At 47.3% G+C, this 16,835-nt stretch overlaps 5 protein-coding genes; 2 read left to right on the forward strand and 3 right to left on the reverse strand.

Moving 5' to 3' along the window:
• Nucleotides 1–374: 374 nt before the first annotated feature.
• Nucleotides 375–1,445, reverse strand: RCC_06217 (uncharacterized protein; the record flags this gene model as incomplete). XM_023771479.1 has 3 exons in its annotated part: nucleotides 375–608; nucleotides 667–917; nucleotides 980–1,445. 3 exons carry the CDS (start codon nucleotides 1,443–1,445, stop codon nucleotides 375–377), a joined length of 951 nt encoding a protein of 316 aa, XP_023627247.1.
• A 1,043-nt stretch (nucleotides 1,446–2,488) lies between these two features.
• RCC_06218 (uncharacterized protein) lies at nucleotides 2,489–5,502 on the forward strand (the record flags this gene model as incomplete). XM_023771480.1 has 2 exons in its annotated part: nucleotides 2,489–3,265; nucleotides 3,313–5,502. The coding sequence occupies 2 exons, from the start codon at nucleotides 2,489–2,491 to the stop codon at nucleotides 5,500–5,502; spliced, it is 2,967 nt and encodes a 988-aa protein (XP_023627248.1).
• Nucleotides 5,503–8,066: 2,564 nt separating this feature from the next.
• RCC_06219 (uncharacterized protein) lies at nucleotides 8,067–9,260 on the forward strand (the record flags this gene model as incomplete). The annotated part of the gene is made up of 1 exon (XM_023771481.1): nucleotides 8,067–9,260. The coding sequence occupies one exon, from the start codon at nucleotides 8,067–8,069 to the stop codon at nucleotides 9,258–9,260; it is 1,194 nt and encodes a 397-aa protein (XP_023627249.1).
• A 647-nt stretch (nucleotides 9,261–9,907) lies between these two features.
• Nucleotides 9,908–11,098, reverse strand: RCC_06220 (related to Acyl-coenzyme A:6-aminopenicillanic-acid-acyltransferase 40 kDa form; the record flags this gene model as incomplete). XM_023771482.1 has 2 exons in its annotated part: nucleotides 9,908–10,936; nucleotides 11,054–11,098. The coding sequence occupies 2 exons, from the start codon at nucleotides 11,096–11,098 to the stop codon at nucleotides 9,908–9,910; spliced, it is 1,074 nt and encodes a 357-aa protein (XP_023627250.1).
• A 412-nt stretch (nucleotides 11,099–11,510) lies between these two features.
• Nucleotides 11,511–12,815, reverse strand: RCC_06221 (related to ICE2 Protein with role in forming and/or maintaining the cortical ER network; the record flags this gene model as incomplete). The annotated part of the gene is made up of 1 exon (XM_023771483.1): nucleotides 11,511–12,815. One exon carries the CDS (start codon nucleotides 12,813–12,815, stop codon nucleotides 11,511–11,513), a length of 1,305 nt encoding a protein of 434 aa, XP_023627251.1.
• Nucleotides 12,816–16,835: the final 4,020 nt, after the last annotated feature.

Consider the following 16,835-nt stretch of genomic DNA (forward strand, 5'->3'; position numbering starts at 1 on the left):
CAGATCAGCCACGACTCTTCTAGAAGTTGATCGAAGAGAATTCGACACCCAATTAAGATATCATGCATAATCTGCGCCATCCCTGCCAATCATGATGAACCGGCGGGGTGGAGGAATATCATCCTTGTTCATGCTTATCCAAATCAGCCCTGAAAGGCAACCGCTACGAATGTCTGGATGTTCAATTATCTGTGACGTGGCAAGGTCACTCTATGATAATGTAAGCGTCTCTAGTATGTGCGAAGACAATGGATTTTCATTGCAATCTCGTACTAGCAACCTGCACTTTCTAGTGAATCCTCACCCTCAAAGCCTTCCGAGCACAGATGGCTTTGTCAACTCAGGACTCTCATTTTTGAACGCCCAACTCCAGCTCAGCCGTTGCCGGAAGAAGACCGCTTCTCAGAAACTTCCAGCTCGTCAACGTACTGCTCCAACGCACCGCGAATCCTAGCCAAAAGCGTCGCCTTGCCCTCCTCGTATTTCCGCATTCTGCAGCGAGGTAGCAGCTGAACCGTGCAACACGCTTCGCGCTCCCAATCGTCCATGGCGACTTTCATGCGCTTTCTCATCTCGACATTGGCAGCCCAGACAATCTGCAAGCCTTTCTTCGGGGTCCTCGTTCAACTCAAGGAGTTCCTGATTAGCGTTATGGCCGAAGCTCACGCGTCGAACGGCCCTCTCCGCGCAATCGGGAATGTACGACCTGGATGGGACCACTGCCTTGAATTGTCCATGCTGTGCACCAGCCATGTCGATGACGTAGCCCTCAGAAGCTTCTGAATCTCCTCCTAGTACAACCTCAATAACTTCGTGATCGAACGTTTCCTGGTCGAGTCCCCAGTCATAGTAGCGATGGACCGTGAGACACTCGGGGTCAACAGTCACAGTCAGTTCGCATGGATTGGTAACCAGACCTACATTCTTTGTCAGCTTTGGAACACGATGACATATCATCCACCCAGCACAATAGACTTACCTTCCAAAAGTCTCTTGCTAAGCTCAAACATATGCGTCTGAGCATCAGTACAAGCAATAAAAGATAAAATCTTAACCTTATCCCTTGAATCCGGAATCAAATGATCAGGAAAGCGATAAAGAGTCACGCCAGAATCATACTCCCGCTCCCGATAACACAAAATCCCCTCCTCATTCTTCCACACCGACTCGATATTAATATCAAAAGCCACTTCTCTCCAAATATAGAATGCAGCCTGCAGAATCTCTCCCGCGCGGTAGAGAGCTTTACGATTATTTTTCAATTTGCAAATCCCTGCGTGGTTCGAGTCGTCGCCGTCGCGACATCTCGTGCCGCAGTAATTCGTGAGAGAAATCTTTCCGTCACTGTCGGTGCCTTCGCTGCAATTGAAGCAGATGAGGAGTGGTTGAGGTGCTTCGCGGGAGCAGACGGAGCAGATGGGTTGAGTGGCGGTGGTGGTCTCCATGGTGGTGATGAAGTTTTCCGATGGAGCTTTGAGGATGAAGCTTCAGGGTGTGTTTCTCGGTGTCGAGGATGAGCGCTTGTAAGCGGGGCACTGTTTGCTGCGCGGGCAAGGAATTGTTTGCTGCGTTTGTGATGGAGTGGTCCTTGCTGAGGTCTGTTGACACACCTGGCGAGATCTTACTACTTGATTGTGAAGAAAAGGAAGCTGATTTTGGGGGAAGAAGAACAAAAATGCGCTTTTCTTGTCATTTTRCTCGCAGTTGAAGGGAGGACAGTATAGTTAGTCTACAGCGGTGGGATCCCGGAAAGCAGTACAGGAGAATATGACACGGCGAAGCTTGCATACATCTATCGACGTTGCTTCACAGGAAGTGATGTGCCTCATCAAGCTGGCTTCCCCCTGGACTGACTTAGTCGTAGCGGCAAGCCCGTGATCGCTCCAGATGGTTGAGACTGTGAGTGCAGCATCCAAGTACATACAGGTAGCGACATCAGCAGTTTCGAGATGAATTGTGAACGGGCCTAGAGTCAAACACAACCATACCCAAGCCTTTATAATCCTCAGCCGGAAGAATTCTATTCCGAAAATCAAAGTGAATGTTATAATGAATTCTGTCCAATCAGTCGCGCTGAAACTCCAAGGATGTTTGAGCGGTATTTTCGACTCAACATAGTGTTTGAATCGCGATATGATAAAGTGGAAGAAAAATCGCCAAAAATCACGATACACATTAAATCAAAAGGTTTACACTTGCATTGCGAGGAAAAGAATGCAGTGAAGCCCTAGCGCTATCTCGGTACCACGGTTCTGCAATTCCTCATCACATCAAAGTTGAATTCAAAGATTGAGTCAAAATGAATCACTTTCAATCGTTTCGCTCGTGCACGGACCCAGCAAATTACGTGGTTGCAGCCTGCTGCCGCCTAATAACGTCACCTGTACGGTTTTGAGGAATACTTGGTATATATGTAGGGACTCTCGGGTGCTTTTTGACATGAGATATTCTTTTTGTACATACACTTCGAGTGGTCACTTAACAGAACATGGGAGACTGGGAAATTTATTGCGCTATTTGTGCTGCTGGTTTTGCTGTTCCCATTTACGACGATGACGACTACCCAGGTGATGGGAATAATGATGAGGTCGAGTCTGGAGATGATGATCATGAAGAAGAAGATGGGGATGCGGAGATGGATGATGCAGAAGACGATGACGGAGCAGATGATATAGCTGATGACGACAATGCAGCAAATGATGCTGCCGAAGCTGACGAGGATACTGCTACCGAGGACAACGGCGCAGCAGACCAGCAAGAGACTGAAGATGACCCAGAAGAAGACGATGCTGCAATTCGTCGCGTCAAGAATTTGTTTCCAAAGGAGATTGCCGTTCAACGCCTCCAATGGCTCAAGAAGTTCCGCACTATTGGCCAAAATCCACATGCATCAGGCTTAACGCAATGCTACTTGACGGGCCCAGCCGTACAACATGAGTTCGGCGAAGCCGGCATCCAACGGGGCGACCATCCAAACGCACAGACGCTTGAAGAAGATGCCGTCAGCTGCTACCGCAAAGACGATGAAGAGACTGGAGATCTACCAGTCCATGATAGCTGCTTCACCATCCTTTGCAGAGTCTTTGCTCGAGCCCGGGGGATTGATTTCGAGTGGAAACCTGATGAAACCAATGCAGAGTTTCCGTTCGAACTTGACTCGCTGTTCTCGTGTCTTGCGAGCACTCGTGGAGAGTACGAATGCTTTCTTCAATTGGATCATGGATTCGAACCCGAGCAATACTTTGGCCTGGAATGGGAACGTATAGTGAGTCGTATCTTGAACTACTGTTTGCACCTCGCTGATGATCAAAGTACGACTTTTTCGATCCTCTAGAAAGCGTGGATTTGGAATCGCTCACCAGAGATGCAACCACCACCAAGTCTACCACAGCTACTTCAAGCTCCGGCTCTAATGACCTTYTGGATGTTTTACCGAATGAGCTGCACGCCAAAATTCTGGACCTAACTCCCCAAGAAGACTTGGTACCCTTTATGAAGGCTTCAGGCACAATCCGTCGGATTACCGAGCCAGAAAAGTTCTGGAAGCATCGCTTACAACTAGACGCCCCATGGCTATGGGAAATGAAGAACGATGACACTCGCAATTGGAAGGAGCGCTACAACGCCGTCATGATGCAGGCGTTCAAACCCATGCGAGAAGCTGAAAAGGGATCGCACGTATCTGGTCTTGCGAATCGAAAGCGTATCTGGCACGTCTGCGAGCAAATCTTACAGCTGTATCAGGAGAGCGGTGCTTCTCTTCGTCCACAGCAGACCACCTCGGAGTTTGAAGATGGTGTTGTCGGTCGTTATCTACCGATTGTAGCCACCCAGAAAGAGTCAAAGTTCAGAGGTGAGACTGCCTTCTTCTTTGACAAGGCAAGCGATATGCATTCAGCGAAGCAGCTCAGGCTCAAATGGACTGAATCGGGTGCTCTTTGTGGTATCCAAGTGAGCACAGATTGTGGAACGGCCACTCTCGGAGCCGGAGACAGCTCATCAGGCACCGAGAGTGTTCTGGATATGACTGCAGACGATTGGATTGAGAAGCTGGTCCTTAACATCTCTCTCGTCGAAGAGAAACATCAGCGGATCGCGGTCACCGGCGTTACCATCTGGCAACTCTCCCAAGCCGTGACTGTCCTCGGCAGTGACAAAGGCTATAAACGTCTACTCGAGCCTCTACCAGGCAATGGCATCGTTGGGCTGAAGACCCAATTTGCAGAGGGAATTATTACACATCTCGGACTCCTTGAACATCCTGCGGGTCTGACGAAGCTACGATCAGCAATTGACAACAAAATCTCCAAACTCTTGTGGAAACATCACCTACCATCGACCGATCTGCGCTTCAAGGACTATCACTTTGGATATTGGACATGCGACACCAAATGGGACCTGACACCAATGGAAACTCTGATCTTCGGCTCCACAGATGCCGAGCAATCGACCATGACAGGTATAGGAGCTACAGCAGATCTCGGATATTTCGAAATCCATCGATCAAATGGTTCGAGTGCGCGAGTTGGCCAGCGCGATGGGCCAATCAAGGTTTTCCCTATCGATGGTCCCGGAGGAGAGCGCATCGATGGGCTGGAAATAATCGTCGGTCCTCTTCCCGTCGGTCTTACTCTCGTGACGACACATGGGCGACGAGGAGTTTTCGGTAAGAGATATGATAATAACAGACATGTCGAAACATCTGAGCATGGTCATGGTGTTGCTGGACTGTATTGTAGTTTCGGCTACAATTCTACTGGCAAGGATCGTCTGAGTTCTTTGGGTCTTGTGTTATCGCCGCATATTGACAGACCACCGATGAACCACCCTCTACCGGCAGAAACGAATAATCTCATATGGGAACCCAAAGCTCCCCCACCATCTTGGCATGCAGTGGGAAAATTGTACGGTCCAAAGCATCAAGGAGAGATTTCCGTGCTCATTGATCTTTCCCGACCCATCAAGAAAATCGAAGGTTTATTCCCAGCTCCGAATTGGCTGGACGAAATTGAAATTGGTGGATTTACAATCCACTACAGCGATCATAATCCTCTGGAGCAGTCTACTCACCTGGGATTCCCGCCAAAGCAATGGCCTACATCAGATACTGCATCGTCCAAGGATCTGGCGAAGATGGAACGACATCCTGGAATGGCAATAGGATCATGGGGAGAGACAGATACCGGGAAATCCCACGTCTCCACTGACGAAGAGGCGCTGCATCAGCCCACAACCTGGGATCTGGGAGATGATGGCGACACGATAGATTCCGTCAGCGTTTGGGCCGGAGAGTATCTCCATGGTCTCCAATTCCATTCAAAAGGCGGCGAAGACAGTCCTCGATGGGGCAAATGCGGAGGCGAGCCTGCGGGGAGAATTAAAGCTGGAGGCGAGGAGCGTATTGTCGGTCTGAAGATTATTCTGGGCTCGCAAAGATTGGGGTTCACGGCTCCGGCCATGTCGCCGCTGGCTATACAGGGTATGAGTGATGCGCCGCTGTGAGAAATCTTTTTGCCTTGGCCGTCAATTCTCTCTAGGTAGACCCTTCCACTCATCTGCTTAAGATCTCTCAAGGTGGAGAGCAGCCGTGTTCCGAGAACAGGCCAGGTCCCTCAAACGAATGGAATTCTTACCAAGAGATTTCTGTCCCTTCTCCATTTACTCGCAAGACTCTTCTCACTCACTCGYAAAAATCAACGAAGCTGGTCGCAAGTGAATGAGATGCTTTGAGACAACTGCCTACAGATGCTTGAGATGTCTTGYGTTGTCTCGTCGCCATAATTCAAACGAACTTCGAACAGTACCTAGGTCATTGGAGCCAGAATTTCTTGTTGCCGGGAAGCTTTCCCTCAACATTGGCAATGAATAACCGATTGAATCGATCACCTAAGTCACAATAGGACATTCTTTCTTCCACCAAGACCCGTATACGAAGTCCAAGCTTCTTTGTCATATTTTCTCCCCGATTCACCTCCCTAATAGGTCCGGAAAGAACATCCACAACTCTCAGTGCTCCTCCTCGTGAACTCTGCAAAGCTGCATTGTAGATGAACAGTGTAGATGTGCTTAGTAGAATAGACAATGTTGAAGCAACGGGAGAGTACCGGTATTTCCCTCGATGTGTTGTATAAACGAACTCCTGATATATACTCGGCATGATCTCCGCATCTCAACGTCTGATTGCATGATATGGAACAGCGGGATGGATCCCGCGGAAAGCGTTTCAGCTCCTTCCGACGCTGATCGTCTTGGCTGTACCGCCGAATTCCAATCATTAGCGAGAAAAAGAGAGGGAGAGAGAGAGCGTATGTACGACCAGAGGTTGGACCTCGACAGGCCGTTGGATGCGAAGACGGTATTGTTGATAGTAGATCCCAGACAACTTTGCCTTGGCCTCRCTCAAGACGTGGAGTTGATTTGTATAAGAAGAACAAAGTCTGCCGACATCATTTTCTGGATCGGCCTCTGATGATCTCTCCTTCCTTTCCTTCGGTCTCGGACATCTCTCCTTGTACAATCTCCAATCTCATCGTATTCCCTACTAGGAACTTCCCTCCCTCATTCCATCAAACTCCAGAAAGAAGAAACCCCCCCCCAAACCATCCTCCCAACGAGTCCACCATTTCAAGCAGGAGAACACGTCCCCCTCCCATCCGTAAAAGTAGATTTACAAAAATCCATAATAGCTCGAATATTACTATCCTCGCAGTGTATAGGCTCTTTAAAAGCCAGAAATTCAGCTTGTGGATCCTTTTGAAGCAAATAAGAGTATTTTTTGAAAATCTTGGTGGAGATGACTGATTCCGGCGTGGTTCTTGATTGGCATTGAATGTAGGCGCCTGAGAGTCCGGGATCCACGATTCTCATTACTGCTTGAGTCGTGCTGAGGAGGGAGAGGGTGGAGAAGAGGATGTGGTGGAGATGCATTGAGGTGGGAGGGTGATGGGGTCGATGGGAGGTTGATGGAGTTGATGGAAGGCTGATGGAGTTGATGGACTTGATGAGGTTGACGGAGTCGATGGATTCATCACCTAAACACGCGTGAAATATTCTCGGCTTTTACTGCGAGTGATGATCAACCCCACAAGACAATCATCCCTTGTTTCACGTGGCTGGTACAGGACAACGTCCGGGAGGCAGTGAAGTCCCCCCGGACGCCGATCCTTCTGGTGGAACGAGGCGGATGATTCCCAAAGGAAGTGCTTTCTACGTAGCGCAAGCTTTTTACATTATTCGATAGATCCTGTATCTGCTATGTACATCTTGATAAATTCTAGAAATATATCGCCCATAACATTGGCACTAACATGCAGTGAACTCGCCGCCATTCGACACCATGCCCGAAAAATGGTTGCTTTTACAAGACACCCGTTGTCCCAAAGACCACCGTGAACAGCATCTCCAGCACCACGATCTTGGATTATGCGCATGACCTCTGTTATCGCCGAAGCTTCATCTGCAAGTCTATCCAAAAGTCAATGTAAGTTTTGAACTGCCAAGGCGCATGTGATTACCTAGCGTCGGACTAGCAGCGTCTTGAATGCTCCTCGTCCCGCACTCGGTAGTGACAAAAGAGCCGATCCCAATGGTACATCCACACGAAAATTCATCTGCGCAAAGGGCCGGTTCCAGTGACTCGAATTTGAAGAAGAGTTGTCATCATGTCCCAGCGGATCAGTAAAAATTTACCCAGAGCTCGACAAAGTCTACCATTGACGTAGGAAGTTGCTCATTGCCAAGCACTCACACTTTGCAGATTTGAAGGTCACACTAAGAGGCTTGCTATCTGGCTTCGGCAATATCAGATATCGTCCTTTGGGTGTAGACATTCCTGCGATCTCCACGCACAGCCTAGCACAGCCACGAGGCACGTCGGCCCACAGCGGAACAAGAGTGAAAGATCGAACTCTAGTATTTAAACATCCTCTCAACCACACCCAACATCCGCCAGCAGCCGACAGCACACGTGTCCCGCACAGCAAATCCAAATTCCTTCCTTAAAGCCTTCTCTCCGCTCTCCGGACTTCCCCTCTTCAACACTCACCAACCTCCACCAACAAGACAAAATGCCTTCAATCGTACGYAGTACGATTCACTTCCTCTTGATCTTTGCAAGCCTTCGTGCCGCCTCCTACGTCTCCTCCACCTTTCAAATCCCACTCTCCGAGAATGCCTCGATGAGCAAAGTCCAACCCACCTCAAACCTCTCGGACAGACCCCCCAACTGGGAGCACCCTTCAACGACAGCAGTCGACATCGAAGACATGCATCACATCCACGGAAGTTTCGACGTCGCYGAGATATTGAGACTGATGAAGAGTGGTGTTCAATACTTCTCCATCCCAAAGTCATCCGTTAAGGACGTCGTTCTTGAACTCGATGTTAAACTTACTGCCCCGCAGAAATTGGTTGACGAGGCGGGCGGGGAAGAAGCTTTTTTTAATACCTTGGGGATGTCCCTGGAGATGGAAGATTGCGAAGTGGTCGGAAAAGACGGAGGATCAATCTGCCTCTATGACGTGGTCCTTGCGGCCCCCGAGGAAGTGGAACCAGAGAAGGACGGAGCACATGTCCGTGATTTTGCCTTGCATAGAATGTTTCCGGATCAGCGCAGCTATAGAATGATCGCAAAGAGTGGGGGATCATTCTGGTATGAAGTGCTTCTCCCGGACTATGGCCCCGAGGAAGGGAAGGAGGAAGGGAAGGAGGATGCGAAAGAAGCCCTTGCCGTTGCCTCGAAAGAAAAGACAGATACTCATYCCTCCGGCAATATCGCTCTCCTCGAACTTGTCTTTGTCGACCACGCAGGAAAGCGGCACCCCGGACCCCGCCGATCGTTCTGCCTTGAAACTTGGTCAAAGAAACTCTGCTACGAACATGACACGCAGACCATCTCTATAGATGAAAAGGAAGACATAATCCAACAAGAAATCGAGCAGGAAGAWAAGATGCAACGAGAAAAAGTTCAACAGGAAATCCAACACGAAATCGAGCAAGAAGAAAAGGGCCAACAAGAAATTCTCCAACAAGAAATTCTCCAACGACAAAATTTGGACCAGCTTACAGAGGAACTGGGCCGAGAACTGCAACATTTCCTCATCGATAAGCAAATCACCTTCTACCGAAAAGACAGCGAGAAGGATGATGACAACAACGAGGAGCAAGGGGAAGAATTTCCCAGTGCGAATGGATCCTGGATGTACTCGATCTCAGATAGAGATGATCTTCCCCAAGAAGCAAAAGTAGTACCGAGGTATTAGGAGGTGCAGAGGGTCCTTGGTAATCTCTTTCTTTCGAGGGAGGGAAAACGTAGTGAGTGGGTGAGTGAGTGAGTGAGTGGGAGTGGTTGGTAGAAAACTCGGTCTAGGTAGCTAGCTAGCTCTCCATACTTTCTCTTTTCTCTAGCCGTGCACCCGGAATTGATTCTGTAGAGCCTGCCTATCAATGAACATCAAGGGCTGAGGTACTTGAACCATTTTTCTCCACAGCATCGATAACTCATGAACCTCCCCTATCTATCCGGGTAATGCAGGGAGAGAGATCTCATGTGTGCTAAACATAAACTATATACTTGCTTCTCTCACCTTCCCTAGCTTCTGTTTGATATGTTGATGTCTACTAACTACCTGCAGACCCTTTTACTTCTTTTTGCATGGAGTGAACGTCCGGCGAAAATCTCAGGATCTCCGGGCATGTGGATCTTCTTTTTATAACGCGAGAGGTCTACTTACTTATGATTCGATCTTATTTTTACCCTGCTTTGCTGATGTTATGATACTTGGCTACATCACAAAAGGCATTTATAAAGAATAGGGATTTGATCTGCAGTGGCGTAAAGAGAAAGCTGTAGAGATTCAACAATTCATCAAAGTCTCATCTCCCCAACGCATCCTCAAGATAACACCACTCAAAACACCAACTCCAACTTCTCCTCCGGCTCCGTCGGTCTCCCCACAACAACAAACGCCTTCAACCCCTTCAAATCCATGACGATATTAAACAAAGTCTCATCCGTACTATCCCCCTCTCTCTTCCTACAAATACTCTTAGGAAACCCCCCCTCATCCTTAAAAACCTCCAGAATCCCCTCATAAGAAACCTCCCCACCATGCTCCTCTTGCAACCGATCAACCAACTCCTCAATTCTCTTAGTCCTATACCTCGACCCCTCCAACCACGCCTCGTCCTCCTTAACCCCCTCCGCCGGACTTCTCAAATAATGATTAGCATGAAACACCCTCCCTTTCCCATCCATCTCAATCTTCTCCCATCCCTTAAAACTCCACTCCACACCCACCCCACCCTCGCGATCCGCAATCAACATATGACAAGCACTAGCAACCCCACCAAACCCTTCCAAACGCTTCAAAGCATCCTCTCGACTCGCACTCTCCAACACAACACGCAATCCCAAATGACATGGCAATTTCCGAAAATCCACCCCGGAAGCTCGGATGGCGTTTAAACATACCCCGACACCATATTCATTCATTCCAATTTTTCCAATAATCCCCGCTTCAGTAATCATCATAATTCGAGGTTTTCCCGGCTGTGTAATACTCAACTGTACCAAATTCCTCTTTTGCAAAGGATTCCAATCCCAATTCTGCGACAACCACGAAACATCCCCCTTCCCCCCTTCAGAACCAAAAGTCGAGAAAGCAGTACACCCATCCGAAAACATCCCAAAAGCAACCTCAGTTCTAACATTCAAAGCCAAAATATCCTCAACCCCCAAATCCGTCCCATCAGCAATCCCTCTCATTTCCTGCATCAATTCAGGCCATTTCTCTTGAATGACGGGTAAGAAATCCCGCATCGCGAGTCCTTGGACGGCTTCCCAGGAAAGATTACAGTTGCGTTGGAAGAGGTCTGCGTAGAACATTATGGAGCGGGAGATTTGAACGCGGGCTTCTTGGCCGTGTTGGAGGCCGATCTGGGAAGATGTTATTTATTTGTTTTACTTTACTTTCGCTATGCTATGTATGGCATGGATTGTGGATTGTGGAAGGTATTGTTATCAAGGTATTGTTATCTGGAAAATGTGACTGACCTCGTATGGCGTGCCTGAGCATTCGATACGGAGCATTTTGGGCATCGTGGGCGAAACTTTGCTTGCGTCTGGGTTTGATGCAGTCGAGATTGTTGTCTTATTCAGGAAGTGGTTCTTATTACTCTGGTGGAGGGTGGTTGTTTCTGGACGTGGAAGTCGTARTGGTAATGTTGATTGTCAAAGGTGGAGTGGGGTGGAGAGTGATGTCAAGGTTGTCAACCGAGGTGGGGCAAAGTGAAGCTCTGACTCGGGGGTTTTTCACATGACAACCTCTCAACTAGGTATAATAGGAAAAGCGAGGGGAGCCTTTGCAGCCAAATGATTCTGTCGTCTTGGAGTAAAATTCGCTTCATGGAACCACAATCCCGGGAAAAAACCCTCGCAATGCAATCATCCCTTTAAAAAACGCAACGGAAAAGAACATGCCCACTGTCTCTCAAGTTTCAAGGTCAACGCACTAATCCAACTTCCAATGCCCCGTCAAACCATCATCCCCCTTGCCCATCCACAACTCCACAGCATAAAGGGCCATGGTGCCGGCTAGGTTGGCCCACCGAGAAATATTGCCTCCTCCCTCTCCACCCTGACTCGTCCACCATTCTCCCGGGTGGTCAGCGGAACTGCTGGCAAAATGTTGCATCAGCAGACTGGTGTAGACGGCGATTAATAYTGATGGAGCGTAGTATGCCAGAACTCCCATGATGGTGGACACCGACTCTGCGGCATCATCAGCCGCGGAAGGGTCTTCGGAAAAGGCTCGTGCTCCACTCTCCCGAACCGCGGGAATGATGCGGGCGGCGGCGTAGAGGACGATGAGGCGGTAGATGAGGGAGATGATGACCGAGGGAGTGACGGTTTGGATTGCGGCGGAGATGAAGCCGAACGCGGAGTGGAGTACCGAGGGGAGGGATGCTAGAGCATGGAGCATGGTGGTGTAGCTTGCCATGAGGATAGGAGGTAGTGGTGGGTAGTCTCCGGTGTTGTTGACGATGGATTCTGCAGCGGGGAGGGGATTTGAGGGTTGGTAGTCGGTGAAGATTTGGTAGATGCAGAGGGTGACGTAGGCGAAGAGGAGGGAGGATTCGACGACGTTGCCCCTACCGGAAGAGATGCCCCAGATGGCGAGGAAAAAGGCGGAAGCGATGGCGATTCCTATGAGGATGGCGTCTTGGGTGTCCAGGGCGGGGAAGGTGGTCATGCGGTAGATGAAGTAACCCGAACCCGCGATGATGGAACCGGAAGGAACGATCAAGCCAATCATCCACTGGTCACCGCCGTCTCCGTTGTTGACCAGATATCGAGTGACTTGGCCGGCGGCTTGGATGACCAGCAAGGAGCAGAATCCCTCCACCAGCTGGAAGATGGGCGTGCTGTAGCGGAGAAGTTTGTCCCAGCCGCCGATCAACAGGTGGTCTATCCCACCATCCCTCCCAAACACCCATTCATTGAAGGTGGGAATGTATTTCTCCGCCGTGCCGACAACACCTGCGTCGACGCTGAATTTGTTCAGCGTCCAGATGAGGAGGGTGGGGATGACCAAGACCTGTAGGCCTGAGATGGTGTTGACGAGGCCGCGTCGCAGGGTCGATCGATCGGGAGTCGCGAGTCGGAGGGTGCTGAGGGTAAAGTAGAAGATGGCCAGGCTGAGACTGAAGGCAAGTCCACACCTCCTCCCCCCAACATCGAAGGCGAGGGGAATGGTGAAGATGATGGTGGCCAGGAAGATGGCGCTACCCGTCGCGCGCAGGAACATGTTGGCCATGGCGGGTGGTCTTCCTAGAATGAGGTATCGAAGTGGTGATGTCCAGGTTCCTTCCACTCCGCTCGCTTGATTATCCTCGTGCGTCGTCGCTCGTGGTTGGCGGATTGCAGCAACGTCTCACAACCCGTGGGATCTCGCGTTTGGTCCTCGTTGTTTCCCACCAATTCTTCTTTCCTCTCCTTCCCTTTACCCCTCTCGCGCTGATTTGCTTTGATTTGCGTTGCACCCCGCGCACAGTCGGCCCTTCCCTTCCTTCCCTTCTCTTCCCCTTGGCTCTTGCAGCTGCAGATCCGTGCCAAATCACCGGCAGTGCTCGCGTCGACTCTGGTATCAAGCGAAGTGAGGAAACATTGCACCAGCCTTGCCTGGGAGCCTTCGTTCTTGCACCGACAGCGCAGTGGATGACGTGTGTGGGTGGTGCAGTCGGGTGCATGTGATCGCGAAAGACACGTTAGAATTTGGACCCATGGAACGTTGACTATCATCTCGGATCTTACCGAGCTTGGGACCCTTTTTTGTACGGGTGGAACTACGGTGGACTTTTAGCGACTTCCCTGCAACAACGCGATCTAATATAGCTTAACGCCACTAAGTGGAGTAATTTCACACCTCGCTTATTAATTTAATTGCCCGTACAATTACATGTAATAACCGTCGTTATTTGCTTATGTGTGTATAATATTACCGTCCCGTTATTACTTAGTTACCGGTCCTAACATATTACGGGTTTCGGTTACCTATATCTTACTTTAATGCTACTATTATATATATGCTTCTACTAGTAACTTATTATACGCGTAAGAGTAATATTTATATACTATAAGACTCTTCCCTCTACCCTTCTACCGTCTCCTCTAGTCCTCCTAATAACTACTATATTTAATACTCTAATTAGTACTCTTACTACCTATCCTCCCCTYTTTKCTCTATTCTACCTCTCCGTATAATAACCGAGAAGGAAGTTCGCCGCTTCGGTATAGGCGACGTCGACCTATTAGATATATACTACTCGTCGGACGATAATAGTAATCTATGCCTTATAGTTAACGACGGTAATATAAGTAAAGATAATCGCCTTGCCTAGACGAGACTAACTAGTATAATCTAGCTTAAGACTAGTAGCCTCTATATTACTAAGGAATAGGCGGAGATAATCGATACGGAGAGTAGCTACGCCCCGAAAATTAAGAAGACCTAGGACCCGGCGAAGTAGATAATACTTAGAGACCGTAAGAATACTATAGACTCGATAATTATCTAGAGCCGGTTAGTACAATTACTTCTAATTAAGATCCGAGCATCCTTACTAATAGATTCGTAGCGGTAATATTATTAACTAGAAATATACCGCCTACTAAGGCCGGCCGATCCTAAATAAGAACGAGCGAAAAGAGGGTAGAGGCCCTTAGAAGGTACTCTTTCTCCGCCTTCCTCCTATATAAAGATGTCTAAAGCTAATAATAGTAGGAATATATAAAATAGGAGTATATAATAGAGGGTGCCTATAGAAATTACATCTAGAATAGTAAGAAGAACTTATACTCCGTAAATACCTTAAACGACCGCATCCTTAAGTATAAATAGAGCGAGAATGCTAGTAATAACTCTAATATAGTAGGTAATGCGGTAGATCCTTAGTATAAGGGCATAAGATTCCCCCGTAAGGTAAGTGCGAAGGAGGCGAGCCGTAGTAAGGGAAAAGGTAAATAGTAGAGGCTATCTCCTTCTCTAGGTAGTATAATAGTACTAAAGTAGTTTCGGAGATAGGTATAGAGCTAGCTCTAGAGCTTATTATTTCTTTCTCTCTCCCCTTTTCCTTTTATAAGATATTCTATTTCCTTTATAGAACTAAATTAATAATCGGAGTATATACCCTTTCTCTAGTACTATTATACGGCTACTATTTATAGAGAGAAGGGTTTTATCTCGGTAGAATGTAGGTGTCCCTTTTTATATACTTTATATTTACTTTGCTTATTTTCGAAAATAAGACTATATCGCTATTCCGCCTCTCGTATTCCTCGAGTATACTATTATTCCCTTTTACTATTATACGTATACTCCGTAAGGAGAAAGCACAAGATATTTGTAAAATAGCTAAGTCCCCGTTTTATTTACTTTATATATTCTCTCCTAAGTAATAATACCTGCCGGGGAGCGAGCACGTGTATTACGTATTACTTACTTCCGACCGGTATAAGTAGTATTAGGTGCTATTATATATATACTAGATAGAGCTTTATAGTAGTAACTACAAAATAGCACTCTCTTTTAAATTCCTTTTCCTTATACCTTTACTAATATTCTACGGCATTAAATATAGTAATTAACATCCTTTTACTATATTAATACCTCTTCCCTCCTCTACCCCTTCCTATATAAAGCGCGACTACTACGATAGCGACTATACCGTTCCGGCTATACTTACTTAACCTTAGTGTCGATAAAGTAGGAAGGCGTAGAGTCGACTACCGTAGAACTATAGTAAGAGTTAAAACGCTAGATAATATCTTTAGGACATTTAGACTAACTAGTATAAAATAGCTCTAAGATGCTAGCCTTCTCTTTACTCTACTCCTCTAAGACGAGATAGACGATAAGGCTAGCTACCGGTTTTCGATAAAGGATCCTACGTAGGACCTAGCTAAGCGTATTAAGTATTATTAGTTACACATAACCTCTCTACTTATCTAGAGCCGGTTAGTACAATTATTTCTAGTTAAGGTCTAAGCATCCTTACTAATAGATTCGTAGCGGTAGCGTTATAAGTACTAGCGCACACCCTACTACTAGCGGGCTATACACCCGGTGCCTAGCGGGTAAGGGCCCGTTCTAGGTACGAGACCTCTATTATTCTCCCGTATAAAGATGCTATATACTAATAGAGGCAGCACTATATAATCTAGCGTAAGCACTTCTATAATTATTACGGAAATTACAAGTTTTAAGATTAGGCGACCGAATGTAGTTATAATATCTAGAACGAGCATTTAGACTCGTCGATAGAGGAGGAGGTAGAGCAGCTACTAAGTATAATCCTTAGTAAGACTAGAACGAGAAGCATATCGGCGCTAGCGCGTACGGCTAGGATAGTAGAGTATTATATTAAGCCCGAGGTAGAGCCTAAGAAGAGGGTGCGGAAGAGTACTAGAGGAGGTAGAAAGTAGAGACTACCTTCTCCGGCGGGCTATATAATAGTATCTTAGTAGCGGTTAAGGTTTATAGAGCGTAATTCGAGAGAAATGTAATTTTAATTTAGCTCCTTGTTCCTCCTTCTAAGATCGGCATTTTCTAATTATTAATCTAAAATATATATCTAGGTGTTAAATCCTTGCTTCGTTTTTATAACGCAGGGTATATTCTAAGGTACTGTCTGTTCTCTCGAAGTAAAGGTAAAGGTTTTAATAGTATATATAAATACAATAAATTAAGTTAAGCACGAGGCTCCTATCTACTACTAACTACTGCTCTTTATATACCTGTCTCTAAGCCTGTGCTAAGCCGAGTAGTCTAATTACACTAATTAGTCTAATCGCTCTTGCTCTACGTAATCTCTTAATCTCCGAAGAGAGCACTAAGGCTTGTCTTCGTTACGTAATAGAGTACTCTTATTCCTAGAGCTTTCCCTGCTCTCTCGCTAAATAAATAGCTATTAGTTCTCTACGAATTAATCCGTAATACTATCCCCCTTCTAGTCTAGCTTCGCCCCGAAGCTTATATAGTCTAGGGTTTATCCTACCTTATTCTTATAGTTAACGATGTCTCCTCTAATATCTTCTATCCGTACTAAAGCGAAGTCTACTCTTCGCCGCGAAAAGCTCGCCGACGACCTCGAGGACAATAGTATTAAAATGGCCCCCTATACTAATTATTAAAACGCGAAAGACCTTCCCGACGGGAGCCGGCCTTCCTATCGTATTAGCCCTCGCTCTTCTAAGTGTTCCGAGTGTGTCCGTTATAATAAAAAACATTGCGACGTTATACTAGCCTTTGCCTAATAGGAGAAACTTCGCGCCTTAA

The sequence above is a fragment of the Ramularia collo-cygni genome (genome assembly GCF_900074925.1).
Source record: "Ramularia collo-cygni strain URUG2 genome assembly, contig: RCC_scaffold09, whole genome shotgun sequence".
NCBI classification, from domain to species: Eukaryota; Fungi; Ascomycota; class Dothideomycetes; order Mycosphaerellales; family Mycosphaerellaceae; genus Ramularia; species Ramularia collo-cygni.